General features: G+C 40.5%; 1 protein-coding gene across 1 annotated transcript in view; it reads left to right on the top strand.

Moving 5' to 3' along the window:
• Positions 1–24,327, top strand: part of syde2 (synapse defective 1, Rho GTPase, homolog 2 (C. elegans)) — a 62,893-nt gene that overhangs the window by 14,442 nt on the left and 24,124 nt on the right. The window contains exons 2-4 of the mRNA XM_015602265.3: positions 975–1,541; positions 11,432–12,540; positions 24,205–24,327. The exon at positions 24,205–24,327 is cut by the window's right edge and continues 4 nt beyond it. Coding sequence (XP_015457751.3) covers positions 975–1,541; positions 11,432–12,540; positions 24,205–24,327 — 1,799 coding nt within the window. The remainder of the gene's footprint in view (positions 1–974; positions 1,542–11,431; positions 12,541–24,204) is intronic.

Genomic DNA, 24,327 nt, shown 5'->3' with positions numbered 1-24,327 from the left:
CTGGTGTGTTGGGCTTCACTAGTGATAGGGGGAGTCCTAATGAGTGGGTTGGGTAATTGGCCGTGTAAATTGGGGAGAAAATGGGAAAAATTGGATTGGAACCTGAGTTTAATTACCAGGAATTATGGATTTATTGGTGTCAGTTTACAGAATTTAACTCCTAATTTTCTTCATCACAGGTTCATCCCTATTCATTTAATTTGCGACAGTTATGGAAATGATACGATATATCACGTTACCCCCCCTGGTGTTGACCAATGTACTGCATCTACGATTTTTTCTTTAAACCATGTAAGAGCCTCTGCAGCTCTCCAATTTCAGGGAAACTGTAAAATGCTCGAGGTTTCTAGGTACAAGTCACAATTAAAGTCTACACATATCTGAAAAAAAAATGACGGTGGTGATGTTGAGAGAATTCACTGGCTTCTGGAATAATGCCAGGACTACAGTATAAACAGTTAAACAGTTTTCTTGCAGTAAATACTAAAACAAGTATAAAACTGAAGTTTGAAAGTAATAAAATATAATTTATCCAGATTCACCCTAAAATCTATTTATTTATTAAGTGTTTGATTCATGAGTTTGTGTACAATGGAGATAGAAAAAAATCTTTCAAACATGGTAGAGGTAGTTTTGCTATTTTTAAAAGTTTTGTATTTTTAAAAGTGAACATTTTTTCATTTTACAAATGAATGCATATATTTAAATACATTCAGAATAGACTGAAACAATTAAAAATATAGTAACCATTTTTGTTATTAGTGTGATAAAATCTGTATATTTTATATTAATATCTTAGTTAGATTTGTCAATCAATTTAACCAGGTGTGCTAAAGCGGAGGATACAGAAGGACCAGGACTGGGAACCTCTGGGTTTAATTGGATGCTTTTTTTCTAATGTATTTGATATTTAATTATGTTTATTGTATATTTTTTCTAATCTCTCTCTCTCTCTCTCTCTTTCTCACTATTAGCTCTGATGTCCAGCTGCAGTGCCTCATGCCACGAGTCCGACCCTCGTGCCGCTCCTCTCAACTCCATCACCGTCTCCAAGAAGCGCAACTGGTTGCACCAGAGCTCCCCCCACCCCCCACATCACCCGGACAACGTCCCCGCGCCTCGTACACCGGACGACGACCACCTAAACCACGCGAACATGCCTCACGTCACCGTCTCCGTCTCGTCTCCGGACACCCCGTCCCCGCTCCTCATCGACCCGGTGGAGGAGAACGACGCCGACGACGAGGGAGAAATCTGGTACAACCCCATCCCTGAGGACGAGGAGACCGACCTTCCTCACTGCATCCCCACAGCCACCCACCCACCACTACTCTTGCAGGCTCCGCCCCCACCCTGGACTGCTGGAATCACCAGACGGGCCAGTGCAGGGGGTGAGGAGGGGCGAGCGGGGGAGGGGGGCGGTCCTGTTGGAGAGGCGGGAAAAGCAAACGTCACACATTCCTGTGAACAGAACCATATGAACAGACAGATGTGCCGGCCAGATGTGCAGGAGAACCCCCCAACCCGGACAGCAGCTACAGGTACACCTCCATTACTACCATGCTCTGCCTCTCTCTCTCTCTCTCTCTCCCTCTCTTACTCTGTTTTACACACACACACTGCATTATTGTTACAATCACTTCCTCTCCACCTGGAAATGAACGCACTATCTACCTACCCAGACACAAAATACCCATTAGTGCTGCTGATGCTTTTATCTACAACCTGATTGCAGATGGTATGAACCTGAAGATATTTCATGTTTTATCTGCTCAACTTCATTTCATTTATAATCTGCATTTCAGACCCAAAAACACAGTACAAATAAAGTTGGGATGGGAACTTGGGGCTAGAAATGAGGTAAAAATAAATAATGATGAATAGACCAGGCCTCCACATCCTGCTTCCTGCCTGGAAAACTGAAGTAAACGTCCAAATACAGAATGTTTTTATTACATTAGTTTATTTGTCTTAATTTCATAAGCTAAATATATATTTTTCTTTTAGATTTTCAAACCAAAAAAAAACTCATTTAAAAACTGCTACAATAAAAATTGTAGAAATTCTAACAAAGCCCAGAATTAATGAAAGTGGTTTGGCGAGTTAAGGTAAATTTATGTTACCCCTCCCCCAGTAAACAAAGAGTGCCTCTCTCCATTCTTCCATTCTGCTGGGTGTCATTTAATGAAATGTCATCTTTGCACCTTTTATTTTGCATAATTTCATTAGCTCAATATTTTGTGCACCTCTGCTACAAATACAAACTCTATCTTCAAAGAACATCAGAAACAAAAAACATTACCCTGTACAACAGAGGAAATATCAGACTCAGACTGATTATCTGACACTCTTTACTCCTCTCTCTCTCTCTCTCTCTCTCTCTGGTGCGTAAGTGTGAGTAAATAAGGCAGAGCTGTTGAAGGTCTGGTTGGCAGCAGACGGGGCTGTCAGCGTAATCGCTGCTCGCTGGGCTATAGGCTGTGGGCTCGCGGCCATTTGGCTCCAGTTTGACATGTTTTTCTGTTGGTTCAGGTTTGTCACTCAATAAATTATTGACGCTGCATTCTTTCTGCTAAGGTGTGTGTGTGAGTGTGAGTGTGTGTGCGTTTGTGTGCCAGCATACGCATAACTGATGAGCTCACTAATGAGACATTTGGCAAGTCTAAACTGTGTGTGTGTGCGCATCTTTCTGAAGCCTCCATTCAGATCTTTTACCTGTGTAGGAAAAGTGTTCAGTAGTGGTGTAATGCTGCAGTCTTTTCATGATTTGATTCAGTTCACGATTCTGGATTTACAGTTTATTTTTTAATGACAGAAATAGAAGACAATTGTTCCTTTTTTTATTTACTTAATTATTTCCTAAGCATGTAAGCTACACAGAACGCACAGTTTATAAATGCTTTTTTAAGCAATCAAGAGTGAATGTATCATTGTGTAAGATTTCCAAGCTAAACAGTAACAAAAAATATATTATTAATTACTGTACTAATAAAAGTATAAAAGTCTTATTGGCTTATGGGAGCTAAAGCTAATCCTGGAAAGAGAACATTACTCCAGACTTTCACCAGCGTCCCAATGCTGCATGGAGGTGATGAGCAGCGCTCAGGCGGTCCCACTGCAATCACAGCACAGCACTTAAAAAACAAAAAGGACTGGAGTTTGTGTTTGTGTGTGTGTGTGTGTGGTCTGAGAACCCTATTACACACATTCGAACCACAGTCAAACTTTCAGCTCCCCCTTAGGAGGCTGCTACAAAAAATCATAAATCATTTTTTACCTAACTAGCCCTAAATTTCCATCCCAACCTCCTACAAATTCAACATTTCTTTTTTTTCCCGAGGTATTTAAATCTGGATCTGATGCACAGTTCAGAAGATAGCACCTTCTGTCTGAACTCACCCATTTTTCTTGTGAGCAAAAGTATTGGAACAGATAAACTTGAGCAAGAATCTCCAAATCAGTTTGGTTTAATCTTTCTTTAAACTCGCAAACAAATAAGCCGTGCTTAAGCCATGGCACTACCTCCACTGTGTTTTACAGATGAGTTGGTATGTTTGGGATCATGAGCAGATCCTTTATTTCTCTTAACTTTAGCCTTTCCATCACATTGGTAAAGGTTAATCTTTGTCGCATCGGTCCATAATTAATACACAGGCATTAACTGCTGTGGTTTTCCTTGGTCTACCTGTTCATAACCCGTTGTTTAGTACACCAGTGACGACTTTTTTCTTTTGGACATACCAAACAGTTGTTTTGGCTCTGTCCAATATTTGTGCTCTTATGGTTCTGATTGATTTTTCCATCTTCTCTCAGCTTCACAGTGGCTTGTTTTTCACCCATAGACTTATAGCTCTCTGGTTTTCATGTTGGTTACTCCTCTAATTACACAGACAGAGTTCATATTCTGAACCAGATCCAGATGGAAATACCTGGAAATTAAAGCTGAAATGTGGACTTATGATACAAAAAGTGTTTGGTTTACAGCAGAAATAATGGGATTGACCTCACTGTTCCAATACTGTAGGAGGGCATATATTTGTATATGTACTGTCTCAATGCATAAAGCATATGTTTTAATAAATGGGAAACTTTAAATATAAAGGGTACAACATTAAATATAATAATAATTTCTCTAATTTAATAAGCTGGGGTAATAATGATCTATTTCTAGGTTATCTAGGTGGTTGGTTTGGTATCCCAAGTGGTTGCTAAGTGGTTTTAAGGTGTTTGGTGGGTGGATGTGTACTCTAGTGTAGCATAGTGAGCAACAGGGTTGTTAGGCAGTTGCTGTGGTATCCCAGGTGGTTGGTATGGTGCTTAAGTTCGGACCTAGGTCTGAACCGAGGTTGATCCATTTGTTATATTATATATATATACTGTACATTTAGTCTGTTTAGTTTTAGAATAAATATATTTTCTGCATTCTCATAAGATAGTAAAGTGTGTGTAGGGCAGTGTGTTTTCAGTGTGTGAGAGGCTAATGAGTTGATGGTACTGCTCTCTCTGTTCTCTGTGTTCTGCCTGATCATCTCTGATGTGGTGGCAGCAGCTTAGATCTTTGCTAAAGGCTCAGCGGAGGCTGTAATTATGGCTGAGCTGGGCTGCGGTTCTTCTCAGGTGGAGGGCTGAAGTCTCTAAGCTGGGTTTAATGCTGAGTGACTGATGCTGTACACTGCGTTCGGACTCATCTCACAATAATAGGTTGTGGTTGGAGGCGTGTGTGCTGTCTTTCTCTGATTTGACTCTATTGCCAAAAGTTTTCAATCGTGTCACTTTAAACGCATATGAATTTGAGGAACATAGAGTTTAATATGGTGTTGGCCCACCCTTTACAGTTATAACAGCTTCAACTCTTGTGGGAAGGCTTTCGACAAGGTTTAGGAGTGTATTTATGGAAATATTTGACCATTTGTACAGAAGTTAATTTGTGAGGTTAGACACTAATATTGGAAAGGCTTGACTCACGACCTCCGCTCTCTTTTATCCCAAATTTGTTCTTTTGGTTTGAGGTCAGGACTCTGTGCAGGCCAGTCAAGTTCTTCCTCTACACCAGGGGTGTCCAAACTGCGGCCCGTTTCCTTTTTTGGAGCGGCCCGCGAGGTATTTTAGAAATAGAATGAAAGTTGGCCCGCTGTTAAGCAGGTTTTTATAATGTGAGATTCAATGTTTGAACGCTAGGTGTCAGAAACGGGCCAAAGAGTCAGAGAGGGTGCGCATTTCTAGCGCAGAAAAACAGGGCAAAGAGTCTAAAAGCGGAGAGGGTGCGCATTTCTAGCGCAGAAAAACAGGGCAAAAGAGTCTAAAAGCGGAGAGAGTGCGCATTTCTAGCCCAGAAAAACAGGGCAAAAGAGTCTAAAAGCGGAGAAGGTGCACATTTCTAGCGCAGAAAAACGGGCCAAAGAGTCTAAAAGCGGAGAAGGTGCGCATTTCTAGCGCATAAAAACAGGGCAAAGAGTCTAAAAGCGGAGAAGGTGCACATTTCTAGCGCAGAAAAACGGGCCAAAGAGTCTAAAAGTTTTTAAGAAGTAATTAAGAAGTTTTAAATTAAGAGACATCATGAAATTAAACATCATTTTAAAAAATCTTAGTTTACACAACACTGTCAAAGATAAAGATAGTTAGTCAAGTAAAATGTTCAGCTGTGTGTGAGAGAGGCACATACGAGCCTCTCACACACACAGAACAGCTGCCTTTCAACCACGAAGGAGAAGCTAAAAATTTATTTATAGAACTATAGATCACAGTGAGGTTGAATTAAAAATCTTAAACTTATGATTGACTCCACCTGTTGCTTCATTTGAATTAAAAAAAGTCACAGATACGCCCACACGGATACGCCCACTTCGGCGAGCCGAGTCATCAGGTGTTCTGTCAACCTCGCTACTCTTATGTGTATATTTAAAGGTGAAAATATAAAAGAAGCACAATATTAGAGCATGTTTCCAGTAAGACGTTCATGTACTGTATTTGGAAAGCCTAAATCACCGTTTCAGGGTAAAGTTTTGGTAGCAAGAGTTAATTATACTCTGTTTATTATTATTATTATTATTATTATTAGGGGGGGCCTTGACGCTTTCAAGTTGTAAACAGGTGGGCCGTAAGGTAGAAAAGGTTGAGAACCCCTGCTCTACACCGTCATGTTGCAATGTTTTGATTCTTGACACAATAAGTAGATACACAGCGCTGTCTCTGTGTCTGTGTGAGTGACAGGCGGCCTCCATCCACATGGTTGGGCACAGTTTTGCAGTGCAGATATTTCCAGTTACAGCTGAATTCAAGCTTTTAATCCCAGAAAAAAAACGCTCTTTTTTATTTACCTTTTAAAAAGCCATTTAAATGCCTGATTAAAGGGCAGATACTGTTGTTTTGCTGTTTTCCTTGGGTTTTTATTGAGAGGGCGCGGCTAACAATGTGCATGTACCACATAAGATTAGCATTAGAATAAACCAAATAAACATATATTCCGTGTTTAGAATGTGCTAATTTATTAACTGCAGCCAGTAAAGTATTTATTTTAATAGTGATTTAGTGCATTATCTTTTTAGCTTGTGGCTGCTCTGATGACTGAATGTCCTGCTTTATAAAGTTGTATCCATGTGTTGTGGTGTTGTATGTGTGTGTTGAGCTTTGTAACTGGACACTGTGCTCCAGGCGGTCGTTTTCTGCTGAATGATTTAAAGGGAAGAGGAGATCCCACGTCAGCTGCATGCCCAGTACTCACCCCAGCCTGGCGTTTATGGGAAGGTGCTGATGACCTCAGATTACATTAATACTGACTAGATCAGTAGCTGAGAGAAGACTGTGACAGGAAATGATCAGATTCTTATCGTAAATCAGCGATCAGTGCAGCCTTATGTTGGTGTGTCTCTTGCTAATGTATTTTACTGAGAAGAAGAAAAAGTAGAAGAAGAAGAACACCTTAAATGAATTATTTGGTTGAAAATATATTGAGAATAATAAATATCTCACTTTAGATGTCCATCATTAGCAAACACAAGTGTGAAATATCTGATCTTCAGCTTCTTTTTCAGTTTAGAACCAGAGATGCTAAGCTAACGCTGCTAACAAACACTAGACTATCAAAGAGTCCAGAGTTCATCTTTGAAAAAATACCACTATATCAAAATTATCAATTTTTATGGCAAACAAGTCGATGTGGTTTAGAACTAGCAGTTAGCCTAGCAGCTCATGTTGTAAACTAAAGAAGCAAAAGTCAGGTACCAAACATTTCTTGACTGAATCTCTCCTCAGTAATCAATTATGTTCATGTGCTGTTATGCCAAACTATTGGGGAGTTCTAATCTATATGTGCTACTCTATTTGTGCATTCACACACCCACAATATTTTATGTTTTTATGTATTTTTTATGATTATTCTTTTTTCTCTGGTGCATTATACAATCAGAGTTTACTGACAAGACAACACAAATCCACAGAACTACGTAGCTAACACATTAGCACCCATTCCAACAGTACAAAAATACACATAAAACCTCACGAATTGTATAACAGGTTTTTATTAAAACGGCTTATTGTATGCGTGTTTTCTTATCTTAACAACCTAGCTAAAAAAAAATTGCCGGTAGAGAACTTTAACAGTGTTATGCTTTGTATAAAAATGTAACTATTTGTCATGTAAGTATTTATTCACCATAGCTACAGGGTTTACCTCTGTGGGTCTAGTGATTTAGGATTAAATGATGTTATGTGGGCGAAAGCTGGAATTTGATACATACTTAATTATCATGCTGGAAACACAAGGGGACTTGGAATAAAACTGCAATTGCTGAAAGTTGAAATGGATCAGCATCACGCTGGTGGAATGGGCACTAATTTGTTAGCTGAGTAGCTAATCTATGCTAAGGTAATAATCTAGAGGGGACTGTGGCTGACCAAGCTAAGCACAGCAACTGTGCACAGGTTATGTTCCTGCTAACTAGCTAGCCAGCCTGTCTAGCAAGCTAGTTAAAGTGCCAAAGTGGAGTAGGGCTGCAAAACCAAAGATTATTTTCATATTAATTGTTTAGTAAGCGATTATTTCTGCCATGCCTTTCATCTCTTAATCCTGTGGGTACGGCTCATGTTGCAATGCAGGACGTTTTCATTGGTGGTGCGGTGCAGTGGATAACATCAATACCTGCCTGTCCGCTGTAAATGACAATCAAAACAACAAAAACGGTTCTTATTTGGGATTTAAAAGCCTAGAAGACATTAACTGTTAATATTTTTTGTTGTTTGTGCACTTTTAAAAATTAATTCCCCACAGCGTTTTGTGTGTTGCCAAAAATATACTGTATTCAGAAAATGTAAATTGATTTCCACATGTTGGAAGTGTGTTGTGTAAATGGGTTGGACATTGCTTTTGTTTGCATGCATGCATGTGTGTGTGTGTGTGTGTGTGTGTGTGACAGGGCAATAAGCTGGCCTTTGACAGCCCATAATTAGCAGTGTGATTGGTGACCATGATGACCCTCTCAGCACCTGTCAGTCTGACTCTATTAACGGCACTGGGTGCAGGAGCACAGCAGTGCCTCAATCACACACACACACACACACACACACACACACACACAGAGACACACACTTCAGTTTGTGGTCAGGGAAGACTTTGATGGGTTGTTTGGGGAGGATTTGAGGAGCTAGAGGTGGGATTGATTGTGTGTGTGTATATGTGTATGTGTGTGTGTATGTGTGTGTGTGCTGGAATGCACCCTCTCACCTCTGACTCCTAATCTGGGGGGAGGGGGTTTAGCTTCAGGTGAGGGGGATTGGTAGAGATGTTCTAAGTAGATCGGCTAAAGACTCCAGTTAGCCTTAGGGCTAATTTGGAATGCAGTTTACATGAATGAAGGAGGCGGAGCCAGCATTGTTTAGTCAGTTATTGCGGGATATTATCAGGTAATATCTATATAGCCTTAATAAAACAATTAGAAGCCAAAAAGGGGGTGATTAGAGGGCAGTGATGCAAATATATACACACACACATGGTGTTTCAGGAATAGCACACAGCTCAATGCCAAAATACAGCTGACTATGACATCTCCCCCTTCCTCTCTCTCTCTCTCTCTCTTTCTCTCCTTCTTGTATGCACTCTTAATTTCCCTGAACAGAATCGTTCCTTTGTTCGGCGGCGGGCCGAGCCGCGGCAGATCAGACTCCCCGAGCAGAGCTGAGTTATGCGCAAGCAAGATCAGACCCGGACAAACAGAGCCGCTGTTGTAGCACAACCCCAGAACACGCGAGAGAGGAAAACGAGGGGAAAGAAAGATACAGTGATAGAACAGCGGGGGAAAGAGAGAGAGAGATAGACAGTGAAAAAAGAGTGAGAGTAGAAGAAGAAGGATTGAAAGTGGGCTAATGTATCAACATCAAACCCTTTTTAAACTCATATGTAAGAAAAAACAACTGTCTTACGATATTTTTCAAATACAGAAACTCCACTTCCCAAAATGCACCTGGCACCTGTGATTTACAGCCAGTGCCAGAATAGACCTGAACTGTACAGACAGACGTTCATCCACTCCAATGTTTTCCTTCTTGCTCTGGCAGCTTTAAGCACACAGCGCAGTCTTTCATCTCCCAGCAGGCGCTCAGTGGTTTAGCTGTTTAGTGTGTAGGAGCTTGGAATGCCCTTCTGGAGAGTCCCAATCATCTGAAGACTTGAGCTGAGATAGAGAGAGAGAGAGAGAGAGAGAGAGGAGGGACTGTGCAGGAAACTCCACCAAACACTTCACACTTTCCTGTGTTTGAGATGTAAATGAAGTCTTTCATAGTGGGGGGGTTGGTGTGAAATGGTTCATTGAGGAGTAAATGACCATCAGATTGGGTTCAGAACTCTTTAGAAGCCACCACAAGCAGCTGCCACCATTACAACCTTCATGTTTTTGTGGAATGGTAGTAAAATTTTAAAGTGTGTAAAAGAATGCCAGAATATCAGGCTGCACCTAATACTCAATTTATGGCTCCTCCTCTTTGGTGTAGGGGTGTAAGAAAATATTAGTATTGTATTGTGTCACAGTATTGTATTGTATTTGCAGTACTGTATATGTAATTTTCAAAAACACAGTATTGTTTTTTTTAAGTTATATACAGTACCGGTAAACACAGCTTAAATTATTATTTTTTTCATTATTTAAAAAAAATCTGCATTGTAGATCAATACTAAAGTCATCCAAACTATGAAGAAAAACATAGTAGCACCTCTTGCTTGGATGGCAGCTTTTCACATCTTGGCTGAATTTTCTCAGTCAGCTTTATGAGGTAGAGTCACCTGGAATTCAGGCTTTCAGTTAACAGCTGTGCTGAACTCTTCAGGAGTTAATTACTTGAATTTCTTGTCTCTTAATGTGTTTGAGATATTTGAGAGCATCAGTTGTAAAGTAGTGAAGAGGTAGAGTTACAGGTATGCAGTGAATAGCTCTATTTAAGCAATGTTCTAATCCAGATTATGGCAAAAACTACTCAACTAAGTATTGAACAAAATTTGCTTTCAGCAATGAAAGTCAGTCAGTTCAAAACATTTCAAGAACTTTAAAAGTATTATCAAGTGTAGTTGCGAATACCATCAAAAACATTATGATGGAACTGGCACTCATCAGGAACGCCCCAGAAAAGGAAGAGCAAGAGATTCCTCTGTTATGTTACCAGCCTCAGAAACCGCAAGTTAACAAAACCCCAGATAAGAGCACCTAAATGCTTCTTCACAGAGTATTTCGGTTTGTTTAACACTTTTAAGTTGCCACATTATTAATTATGTGTTTCTTCATAGTCTGGATGACTTCATCATTCATTTACAATGTAGAAAAAAAATAAATACATTAAACAAGATGTTGTGTCCTGACTTTTTACTGGCGATATGTTTATTGGCTTATACATTTAATTTGGTTGTACCAAAACAAAACAAAATTAAAATATCTCTCAACACATCAGTATCTGAGGCAGGAAAATACAATACCAGACAAAGGGATGGGTATGATACAGAAAGAAAAATTACAGATCGTCTTGTATTTTTCAGAATGATGACCAGAGTTTGAGATGACTCCGCCCACTCGATTCTAGCACTGTTTTAAGATTACGTTTTTCTGATTTCAATATAAAGTGAGCTCTTATTTACTCACATTTTGGAAACATGATGGTGTGTTTTTTAAACTATGGCAGTTTTTTTATGTATTTTAAACAATTCCAATATATACACTATATATACAATATATATAAATAAGAGACTGCTTAAAAATTATCATAAAGCTGACTGAGAAAATTCAGCCAAGATGTGAAAAGCTGTCATCTAAGCAAGAGGTGCTACTATGTTTTTCTTCATAGTTTGGATGACTTTAGTATTAATCCAAGCTAAGCTAACTCGATCTGTCCTAAAATGCATACAATGTGTTATTTGAAAATTATCTCCTAACACTTCTCCTCTGATTCTTTGCAGAATCTTCTGAACAAAGTGCCTCAGGCTTCTCTCCTCCCTCCAGTCCCAACCCAACCAAGAAGAGCTCCTCCATCAACTGGTCTTTCCACGACCGGATCAAATCTCCACGCACAGTCCGGAAGCTCTCCATGAAGATGAAGAAGCTTCCTGAGCTCAGCAGGAAGCTAAGCGTTAAAGGGAACCCAACCAGCAGTGCCGGAACCTCCAGCGGCCAGTCTGAAGTAAGAGCTGCAATCGGCACGGCAGAGCAGAGCACGACCCCGCCGGGTGGCGTGACCACGTCATCAGCGAGCGGGAACGTCATATGGCGCTACCATCTCGACAGCAGCGTGTCCACCCAGCAGCACAGCTACAGTAAGAAGAAAAGCAGCGGAGGTGGGGTTCCCAAATCGGCCAGTAAAGGGGGGTATCTTAGTGATGGAGACTCGCCGGAGCTGGTAGCCAAATCGGGAAAGCATGGGTCATCCGAGGGTAAGTCTAGCAGGCTTTGTGACAAGGATACCAATGCAGGAGCACCGAAGACAGATCTAGACGTGGACGCCTTTCGGCCATACAACTTCTCAGAGCAGCCCAAGTGCACGGCGTACATCTCAGGCCTCATGAGCCTCCACTTCTACGGGGCTGAGGGGCTAAAACCGCCGCGGGCCGACTCGCGCCACGTCTACTGCGCCATCCAGGTGGACTCTGTCAACAAGGCCCGCACGGCCCTCCTGACCTGCCGCACGGCCTTCCTGGACATGGACCACACCTTCAACATCGAGCTGGAGAATGCACAGCATCTCAAGCTGGCCCTCTTCAGCTGGGAGGCGGTGCCACGGCGGAACCGCGTCTGCTGCCACGGGACCGTAGTGCTGCCGCCCCTGTTCCGCACGGCCACCCGCACGCACCAGCTGGCCGTGCGCCTGGAGCCTCGCGGGATCATCTACGTGAAGCTGGGACTTATGGAGCAGTGGAAGAACTCTCTGCGTGGGCCGGACAGCGAGAGGGAGGGCGAGGCCAACGTGTTCGGAGTGGAGGCAGCTCGGGTGGTAGAGCGAGAGGGGGCGGGGCTGATGGTGCCACTCATCATCGAGAAGTGCATCACCGAGATCGAGAGGCGAGGATGCCAGGTGGGTGTGGTCTAGCTTCTGCATGCATGGCTTCTGCACTGTCTTTTTCCTGTCTACACTGCTCTACTATGTCCTCTCTTATTTTTTTAGTTGTTATAGATTGTTCTTCCAATCATAGATATCTGATATTCATGTTGATATCTGCTGATGTTGATGCATCATCATTGATTTTTCAAATGATTTCAAATGGACATGTTGTTTTTATTAAGATGTGGTTGACAGTTGATGACGGAAATCAAAGGGTTGTTAGGAATGTTCTCATTAAATTTGTCTGGCCTGAGGACTTTTATTGTGAAGCCTTCATTAGCAGATTAGCCACAGAGGAGCTGGCTAAAGGCTAACTGGCCATGCTAACCATGCTAATCAGAACTAGATTGCAGTTTCCTGCGAAAAAAAACTGCAAGTGTGATTGCAGTGCTGGCTGGTATCTGTGGTGGTTGCTATGGTGTTGCTTAGTGGATGCTAAGGTGTTGGTAGGTGCTTGCTAAGATGTTACTTTGGTATCTGTGGTGGTTGCTATGTTGTTGCTAAGTGGTTGTTAAGGGGTTGCTAGGTGGTTGCTAATGTTTTTAACTGTCTTGTGGAGTTCATCTACTGTCCTGCGGAGCTTTTTAACTGTCTTGCAGAGTTCATCTACATCCTGCGGAGCTCTTTAACAGCAGGACAGTAGGTGAGCTCCGCGCTACACTAGCTAAGCTCTGAGCGACAGTTAAAAAGCTCTGCGCGACAGTAGATGAACTCCGCAAGACAGTTAAAAACATAAGCAACCACCCAGCAACCCCTTAGGAACCACTTAGCAACACCATAGCAACCACCACAGATACCATAGCAACACCTTAGCAACCACCTATCAATGCCTTAGCAACCACTAAGCAACACCATAGCAACCACTTGCTGCACTCGCAAAAAAAATCGATTTTTTGAAAATTAGAATAGATTCTGAATCGTTCAATGTTAGAAACACGATTCGAGCTTGAATCAAATTTTTTTCCAGCACCCCTAATAACATACTTAGTTAAAAATGTACTGTATTTGTTTATTTGCATCTGTTCATTTCATATGTGATGCTTTTTCAGGCAAAAAAACACTGAGATAAATTGATAAGCGTAATTTGCTTAGCTGCCTAAAACTTTACACAGTACTGTATGTACATATGTACAGGACAAATAATTTTCACTAAATGTATAAATATAAAGACAGAAGATTATTAAATTCTTGACAATAATAAAAAAAAAAAAAACACTGACAGAATTTTAAGATTATGTAGTGTACGTTTACGTTTACTGGATAAAGTGCGTACCAGTTCTTAAAAATTTAAAGTGAATGTGATCGAGCCCATATCAATTCTTAAAAAAAAAAATACAAAAAAGAAATAGTGACTGTGTGTATGTCTGCACCTGGAGTTAGTGAACAGTAGGGGTGGGCGTTATGGCTCTAAAATAATATCCCGATATTTCAGGGTATTTTTGCGATAACAATATACTTGGCGATATAGGAAAACTAAAATAATTCATTCATTTCAGGAATGTAGTATAATAGTATAACAGTATAATCATAATGTGGCAAAATAAATAATATAGCATAAAATAATATAATTCAGCAAATAATATTGCAGAATATTTAGTGCATGCATATAAACTGCAAACTAAAACAATTATACAATAAATACACTTAAAGCTTCACAGTAAATAATCTACTAATTTTAAGACAGAACAGCCCTATTATCACAATATTGATTTTTAATATCATGATATTTCTGTGTCACGATATATTGTATACGATATAATATTGCCCACCCCTAGTCATCAGTCATGTTCATTGATTTGTCACCAAACTGTTCATTTAAACAGGGACTCTAGGGGTTTATTTATTAAATTTGAATTGATTAGAAAGGATGAGAAGTGTTTTTTTTTTGCTGTAGTTAAGTGAGTGAGCCCCCAGTGTGTTCAGCGCAGAGTTCATGGTCGATTTATCTTCATTAGAGTGCAGTAAAAGTGTCCTGGCCACCAGTCAGCTGTAGCTCTCTCTCTCCCTCTCTCTCTCTCTCTCTCTCTCTCTCTCTTTCTCTTTTTCTCGCTCTGTCTCTTTTACAGATACACATTCAGGGCCCCTCTGTAGGCTGTGTCTTTAGCCATTCAACCTCTCTCTCTCCCTTTCTCTTTTAACACACACACACACACACACACACACACACACACACACACACACACACACACACGCTGCAGTCCGCATTGCTACCATGGCCCCGGAGCAGCAGAGTTCCTCTGTTTAGGCTGCAGAGTAGCTCGCAGCCGCCAGGCCAGAGCTGATCCTGGACTGCTGTGGTTTTCCCAGAATTTATCCTCAGCCCAACGGAGCAGCACTCTGATCCTGGATCAGCTTTCAGCCTCCCAGTGTGTCCAGCCGAATGAGAGACTCTATAATCCTGTGGCTCTTATAGCTCTTACTTCAGACCCTGTTTAAAGCTGCCAGTGTTTCTCCTGTGGCTTTAAAGGCTCTGTTTTTCTCTCCGTCCTCTGAGTACTCTTCTTTCCTTCTGTTCTTCCCCAGGGTTCCTTATATCAGGGGTGTCCAAACTTTTTTTTGTTGGGGGCCAGAAGGAGAAATATATTTGAAGTCACGGGCCACAGACTCTGTAATAAAACAAATAAAGAAATATACCACTTTAAATAATACTTTTTTCCTGATTACTTTCATTTACTTATCAATTTACTTGACTTACTATCTTTATCTATCTTTAACAGTGTTGTTTTTAAACTAAGTTTTTTCAAATTGATGTTTCATTTCATGATGTCTCTTAATATTAAATTCCTTAATTATGCCAACTTTTAGACTCTTTGGCCCGTATTTCTGCGCTAAAACTGCGCACCCTCTCCGCTTTTAGACTCTTTGGCCCGTTTTTCTGCACTAGAAATGCGCATCCTCTCCGCTTTTAGACTCTTTGGCCCGTTTTTCTGCACTAGAAATGTGCATTCTCTCCTCTTTTAGACTCTTTGGCCCGTTTTTCTGCCTAGACACCTAGTGTACAAACTTTGAATCTCATATTATAAAAAACGGCTTAACAGCGGGCCAACTTTTATTCTATTTCTAAAATACCGCCGTAGTTTGGACACGCCTGCCTTATATGTTCTGCCTAAAACTGACTAACCCGCATAGATCAGCTTCAGCCCTGCCTTGAATAATAATAATTATTATTATTATTATTATTACACATAATAGCCCATGTCGATTATAACAATTTGTCAACTAATTGTGTTGGGGACAGGAATGCAATGGGGAAGAATTAAGGGCTGTTTACTTACTCAGTCCACACTTATACATTTGATTAAACTATTAAATCTAAGTTTCATCTGTTTCATTCTGTTAAAGTGCTATAGGAACTTGTTAGTTAATATTACAGCAGAGACTGAATAGGTGTGGAACAATACAGCTCTGTAAAAAAAATAAGAGACCACTTAAAAATGATAAGTTTCTTTGATTTTACCAAATTGAAAACCTCTGGAAAATCACAAGCCATCAAACCAAACTGAACTTTTTTAATTTTTGCACCAGGAGTAAAGGCATAAAGTGATCTAAAAGCAATGTGTAAGACTGGTGGAGGAGAACATGCCAAGACACATGAAAGCTGTGATTAAAAAACAGATATTGATTTCCAAATATTGATTTCTGGACTCTTAGAACTTTATGAATAACAATATTTTTAGTTGGAATTTGGGAGAAATCTTGTTTGTAGTTTATAGAATAAAACAACAATGTTCATTTTACTCAAACATATACCTATAAATAGCAAAATCAGAGAAACTGATTCAGAAACTGAAGTGGTCTCTTAATTTTTTCCAGAGCTGTATATTGATATTGTGATATATCATGTAGTTTCTACTGTATCGATATGTGGCGTCAAATACGGATATTTCTGTGAAGTATCATAGAGAATTGCCTTGTGATATATCAAGTGTCACATGATCACAGTATCGTTAATCCTTGTTATTTTGAGCAATGTATTGTGATACCATATAGTGAGGTCCTGTGATTTCCACCTCTAGTTATTGACTGGTGCACAATGTGTTTTACGGCTTTGTTGGCTATTTGCAGGGCTAATTGACTTCATGGACAAAGATAGCATGCTATTATTATTAAGATTATTAGTATTATTAATTATTTAGATTATTAAAAAAAAAATACAGTGGTTTCTACAGGACCCTTTGTTGTACGATGATTGTGTTCTCCACTAATAATACAGTTGTGGATTCAGTACATTGAGATAAAGTGAGTTGTGTAAAGTTTATGTCAACAGTTAGTCACCGGCTCTGACAGGGCACAGGCCTGTTTACGAAGTGAAGTGCCGAGTCAGACCAGCAGGAACATGCTCAGCGCGGCACGTCCCCGCAGGCATGTTTACTGAGATTGTTTGGGTGGCTGAAATGTGCATGTTCAAATGTTCACATGACCTGAGGCTACTAAAATGCCAAATTCCAGCTGTGTGTGTGGGTGTTAGGAACCCTGTGCATTAGGCAGACTGTGTGTTTAAATGCATAACTTCCCTATAGCACGTTTTTCTGAGCTGTCAGTTGTAAATTCTGCTAATGGTATTCTGGATAATGACAGGTGAGGGTCTCTGTCGTCTCCAAATAGAAAATCATTAAGCCCTCCAGTGTAGGCCAACTTACAGTGATAAGTCTGTGCCGTCACCACCAGTAAAACACTTTTTAGACTAAAAAATACTGATTTAAATGCATTATGCAGGTCACATAGCACACAGCCCTCTGTACAAAGTCACTTGACTGCATACTTTCATATATGACTGCCTGTCTTGTATCGTCTGGACATTTTCAGGTTTTTATTCTGTTTGCATTCTGTGAAACCCAAGAAGCCTCAGCATCTAAATCTAGTCCTATGTTTAAATGCTTAGTATGGCCACCCTAACCTCTATTACAGCTTCATTTCCTTGAAGAATGGAAGATATGCTTTTAAAAGACTCACTTTCATGGGTTTATTCCAGCTCCTCTGTTAAACATGGTGGTGGGGGGTTTTAAAATATGTTAAAATTTAGAATTCAAATTGGATTTTTTTCTCACCACTCAAATAATCAGTCTGGACTCTGACCTGGACAGATGATTGATCTGAGAATTCAGACCACCACAGCTTTAGCAGATAAATCCCCTTATAAGGGAGTATTGTGTAGAAGTATAGAGTAGGATAAATAATGTAGGGTAATATACAAATTATAGTGTAATGTAGGGTAGTGTAAATCTATACTACCCAACACTTCCAACACTATCTATACTACCCTACACTCCCTACAATATCTATACTACCCAACACTTCCAACACTATCCATACTACTCTACACTCCCTACAATATCTATACTACCCAACACTTCCAACACTATCTATACTACTCTACACTCCCTACACTATCTATACTACCTTTCACTCCCTACACTATCTATACTACCCAACACTTCCAACACGATCTATACTTTTTTACATTCCCTACACTATCTATACTACCCTACACTCCCTACAATATCTATACTACCCAACACTTCCAACACTATCTATACTACTCTACACTCCCTACACTATCTATACTACCTAACACTGTCTATACTATCCAACACTGTCTATACTATCCAACACTGTCTATACTATCCAACACTGTCTATACAACCCAACACTGTCTATACTATCCAACACTCTCTATACACCCTGTACTCCCTTTACTACTCTATACTCACTACACCACCCTATACTCCCTTTACAACTTTACACTCCTTACACATGGGTGTTTGGTTTGGTATTTGGTGGAACAGCGTGCAGCTCAGCAGAGTGGGGGTCACTGAGGAAGACCTCAGCCAGAGCAGGAAAACACAGTGGCAGCTTTAATGAGAGCAACAGTCTATTGTTTCCTATGCATGGCAGTATACTTACTCTCCAACACACACACACACAAGCAGTCTCAATAGAGCTGTTGTTTCTCATTGCTGCAAGTGACTCTATTTGCACGAGGCTGATGGGCAAGCTTTATGAAAAACATTCCAACTGTAGCTCTCAGCCTGTCAGACGCTCTCGCTCTCTCTCTCTCTCTCTCTGAGGGGCGAGGGAGTGTGAAAAGTCTCTATAGGTTCAGCTTTGTAGTCCTGTGTTTGTCCAGCTTCTAGATGTTTAACTAAGAAGCCTGCACTAGTTTTCTCATTTCATATACCAACGTTAGCTCCAGCTCCAACAGCTCGTTTTACTTCCTGATATAAAGTTCTTCACACTGTAAAAAACAAAACTTAAAAATGTTCTGCTTAATGTGATTTTTAAGTCAGCTGAATGAGAAATATTGAATTGCACCCTAAAATATAGCAAACTAATCACCCCAACTTACTTTATTAAGTTTCTTGTTAAAAGTTGGTCCAAATATATAATCTGTGTTGACAAAATTGACCAATTGTAGTTGAACCCTAGTCGAGGCCATGCCAACTACTCTGCACATGCTCAGTTTGACCCTTTATTTGATTGGGGTCTATGGAGCAATGATAAACACACTATTTGCATATTGGGCGTGTCCTTCCACCTCTCACTCACCATCATTGTGTAAGCATTCCCCACAAGCTGCCTTCTCTTGGAATTTGCATATCTGTTATATAATAGTAACTGCCTGGCCTCAGTGTTGAAGGTCATAAGAGCAGGTTATTATATTCTGTGTTGCCAAGTCAGTCTGGTTACATTTGCATCAATTGCAATAGTTTTACATAACTGACAATAAGGTGGATATGTGATAGTCATAAATTCCAATTTATGGAATCCAATTTCCAGCTAAAAAGAGGTGGAACAGTTGGACTGATCAGTGTTTTTGGGGTTGATTTCGGTTGCCGATTGTCGCTTAGGGTGGAGTCTAGAACAACTTCTGGTGTAGGCAATACAGATTGTATTCTGTATTGAATTTATTCCGGTTAGTTTTGGTTTCACACTGTACTTTAGTGACTGAGCGCAATAAACAACTTTACTACATCCTGTCCTCATCACCTACATGGCCAGAGTCTCTCTACTTCACACTGATTGGTTTGAAGAATGTAATAAGTTTCACAAGTTCCTTTTCCAGGTGTCAGAATTTGACTCTCTTCCTTTTCAGACAAATGCTTCCAGCAGCAGAATGAGTGTAACAAATTTTCCTTTGATTTCTTTTATTTCTGTTTATACAAAGGAGTTAAATAATCTACAGTTACATTAGATACAGAATCCCCAACATAATCTGTTGTACCCGTACTGCTGTGTGACGTGCCTGAAGTCAGATTTTGGCGCAACACTGCTTAATTTTTTTCCCCTCTTCTGAATGAAAAACTGCCTCAACTTCCTGTAATTGGTCAGACAGTCCAACTGTCTAGAAAATTGCTTTCACACTGCAGAAAACTAGACCATGTTTCATCCAGAGACTGTAAAAAAGATGCAGGCTGTATCGCCGTTCCCATTCATTCAATAAAAATAAAGCCAAAATCTTCCATCATTGTTAGTGATCCTGAAACCTAAGTCTGCGCAGTAGAGACCAGAGGAGGGAGAAAGACTGTGGAAAGACAGCCTACTCATTTAAATAACCCCGCCCCTGAGGGCTGCCTCCACAGAGCTCACACACAGTAGTTCACAGTGTTGGTCCCACCCTGGCTAGGTGTAACCCAGCCCTTTTACAATAACCACACATTTTTGAAAGGAGCTGATTAATGTTTTTAAAAAAATTCTGTGGGGATATAAAAATTTGACAGTATAAGCAGAGGTTACACTGGCTGTTGCATTTAAATAATGGAGGTAGAATTACAGTATATTAGAAAAAAACGTGATTGAAAGTTTTGAATGTCTCTTTTGCCGTTGAAACCTACGGAGATGGGTGCGGTTACACAGCTTTCTGCAACCGAACAGCAGGGGGCGCACAACCTGTGGTGGCTTCACTTTTGAAAGACGATGCTCTGTACACAGTCTATGGTTTCATCTGTCAGCTGATCCAGATGACGTGTGTCTTTCGCACCTGCAACTTTGGTTCAGACCCAAACTAAAAAAAAAAAAGCTTGAAAGTCCAGACCAAACAAGGCAGGTGTGAATGCGTCCTTAGTCTGAACAGGGTTTCCCCCAGGATTTCCTTGAAGGTGCGGTGGCAGGACCCCCCGGTTGGGAACCGATAATTTATATCACGTTAATGATATCACGATATAACACAATTACACATGTTTCCAGTTATTTTCTTTATTTCCAACTGTCACTGAAAAATGCCCACTTAAAACAAAAAGTTGCAAAAAGTAGGCTTCTTTAAAATAAATCCTTATTGTTCTTTTTTCAGATACGGTAAACGTAAAAGTGTGCAACACAAAATGTTAAATTATACATAACAGAGGAGAAAGGGCACAACAGACATGTTATCTATACAGTATATCACCCAGCCACATTCAGTGGCACATCTGGCAGGCTGGCTCAGAGCATTTAATCCTCCTGGATTTTTTAAAGAACAGCTCAAAGGCCTTCTGGTATGGGAACTCAAGGACTGAAGGTCCATTAACTCTGCTTGTTGTCATTCGCTACATCAGGGTGTCTACAGGTTTGACCAAGTGAAAATTAAGACATTTTAAGACTTTTTAATACCCTTTTCCAAAGAAAATTAAGACCAACTCGCAAGATCATATACGTTAAAATAAAAAAACTATTAATTGTTTACGTTTAATCTAGCTGCTTGAAAACTTCAAATGTGAATGCACAAGACACAATACGAGACACAAACATTACAATTTTCTCACTGTACAGTATACACAATTAAACTTTATACAAAACCAAATTCAATTTAATATATTTAATATATATGTATTATTTATTCGCTCTTATCTGTATTAGGTATTTTAAATGTGAGAATGAGTAAATAAAATAAAAAATATTATTGAATTTAATTAAAAATTGTGCTTATTAAAACAGACAAATAATATCTTTAATCTTTAATTTAATTACAATAAAATGTTTACTGGACCGTGAAAACAAATGCATCACAGAGCTGTTCTAGGGTGCCTCTATTCTAGGGCCCTACATCCTTGCTTTATGACAGCTCCAGAAACAGAAACATAGCGTGATTTTCACTCCACCAGGTGAGTGAGCCTGAGTGGACACCTGCGTAAGTTGAAGCTGTTTAATCACTGTTTAATTCATCTCTCTCTCGCGCGCGCGCATTATGTTTCAGTCTCTCTCTCTCTCTCTCTCTCGCATTATGTTTCAGTCTCTCTCTCTCGCTATTTACAGGCGCGCTCTCGCTCTCTCTCTCTCTCTCGCGTTATGTTTCAGTCTCTCTCTCTCGCTGTGTCCTATACTCACACTCTCTCTCTCGCGCGCGCGTTATGTTGGCACTGCATGACTAACTACCGATTTCCACCCCCGAAGTTCAACACATGGCTGACGGAATTATTCCCCCCTAAATTTAGCTCCGGCAAATTTAAGACATTTTGGTTGAAATTTTAAGACAAAATAAGACTTTTCAAGGCCTTATTTGACAAAAATGAAATTTAATACCATTTAAGACTTTTTAAGGACCCGCGGCCACCCTGCTACATGTGCAGGACTGGAACACAGCTGTGCGTTTAGGAATTACGGCTAGAGAAGCCCTCACCTGTAGCCTCCCGAAATAGATGCAACATGCGAAACCAGCCGTGTTGTGTAGGCTACGTCTACAACATATTACCGATATAACCCTTGAACAATGTTCAACAACTTGTTCACAAATATAAAAAAACATCATTTCAGCGCCACATACCTCGGATTCAGTTGTCCAGTTTGACAGCCGGTGTCCTGTCGAGATGATCAAATTCCAGTGTCAGAAACGAGAGAGGGCGGGGCAACGCTGATCAAGCGCGGGAAAAACGCCGGGCTCCGAATTTTCACGAAGGGTGGCGGGGAAGAACGAAGGCGTGGCGGACCGCCGCACTGAAATGAACGTGGCGGAAACCCTGCTGAATGGTCGATCACCAATAGCATTTGAAGAATTAGAAGAATGTTCTGGAAAGTAAATTAAATTTGGAAACAGTATAAAGCAATGAAACTGCCTGATTCACATTATGTCAGAAAGTGAAACATCTCGGACTGATTAGCTATTGTTTTGCTGGGTAAATCTCAGTCAGTTCAGTCTTTTCTCCACTGCACACACGAACAGACCAAAACACTTCCTGCTGAATGTAGGCCAGTCAGCTTCTTAACATTCTTGCCTAATTTTGTTGGTCTTTTCTAAGCCTAAATCCTTCTTTCTCGCACTCCTGCTGGTGGAGAGCAGGAGCTCCTGCTGCAGATTGTGTAACTGTTGGGGGGGGGGGGGGGGGGCTGACTGTTTGTTCTGTTGAACTATTGAGTTTACTCAAATGAAACACCACATTTAGAGCTGAACTGTTCAGGTGTTCATCGGAGAGAGGGCTTGGGTTCAGTCCACTGAGCCGTAGCGATTTAATTCAGTTGTGTAACTGGAGTAATTAATATGTACACAAGAAATCTCTCTTTCTCCGCGGACTCGGGGAAAGTGCAGGCTTAAATTATGCAAGATGAAGTGTTTTTGTACCAAAGAGGCAGATTGTACATCAGTAAGCAGCTTGTTTCCATGCAGAAACTTGCAGGTGTTAGCCAGCGCTGGTCCAGGTGCTAGCTGTTTTCCTGTGAATATGTTTGTTTGTGCAGTACTGAAGTAAATGCAGCAGTGCAGAACTGAACGTGGTTCTTATAACTGTTGGACTTTAGTTCAGGGATGGGAAACTGAAGGCCTGTCTCTGACCTGAGCTGTAATGTTGATTTTGAGCGCTTGCCTGCGTTCCTCGGTGGAGTTTAAATTATGTTGTAGATGGCCGGCGACGCCTGGACTTCAGCCTCCAGAGTTCAGCGCCCGTACTTCTCAGGAAAATAAACATTCAGTATTGCTGAATGATCCTGAATAAAGTAGAGCCGTAAATTCACTGATGATTCAACATTTTATTTGATATTCTGCTGATTGCATCATCTAGTGTCAATATAGATTTAAGCCCTTTGTGGATTAGTTTCTCAAAGGGTGCTGGGATAATTTTCTCTTTTATGTGGGTCCTCTGTGATTTTATTCCTGTAACGCAACGACCATGTATGTGTTTTTCTCAGATGTTCTCTAAGAAAATTGTAGGCTGAATTACTTACTGTTTTTGGTTGGACTCTGTGGACTTCCAGTAATTTTATTCCTGTCCAGACTCACATCTCTAAACTTTATCTCCTCACGTTTAATAAAATAGCTATTTGTCCACTGCCAGGCACCGTAATTACACTTTGGGAGCACATTTCCACAGAGATCCACGTAAACACAACAGCGAGTGGAAATGGAGGAGCTACTGAACGTGATGTCATGTGACAGAGAAAGCCAAAAACCAAAAATCCAAAGAAGCCAAAATCACTGGACAAGGACAAGGAGGTGTTGCTCTCTGGTGTGTTAGTGTGTTCACGACATCACTGCAAATAAAGGAGACTGTGGTCTAATCAGTGTCTAATCCGACTATACCTGTAATCATTTTCATATCTACCTGAGACAGTTTTAAATGGATCTGAAGTGTGTTACTGTGTTTATCAGTGAGTTTTAGAGCTGTGGTGGTGTTTGTGTTGATGTATTGTGATCTACCAGGTGTGAAATAAGATTATTGGTTGTGTGTTGTGCAGGTGGTCGGGCTGTATCGTCTGTGTGGATCAGCGGCGGTGAAAAAGGAGCTGAGGGAGGCGTTCGAGAGAGACAGCCATGCCATAGAGCTGTCGGAGAGCAACTACCCGGACATCAACGTCATC

The sequence above is a fragment of the Astyanax mexicanus genome, chromosome 13 (assembly GCF_023375975.1).
Source record: "Astyanax mexicanus isolate ESR-SI-001 chromosome 13, AstMex3_surface, whole genome shotgun sequence".
NCBI lineage: Eukaryota > Metazoa > Chordata > Actinopteri > Characiformes > Acestrorhamphidae > Astyanax > Astyanax mexicanus.
The sequence above is the reverse complement of the archived record's forward strand: the minus strand, read 5'-3'. Positions and strand labels throughout refer to the sequence as shown.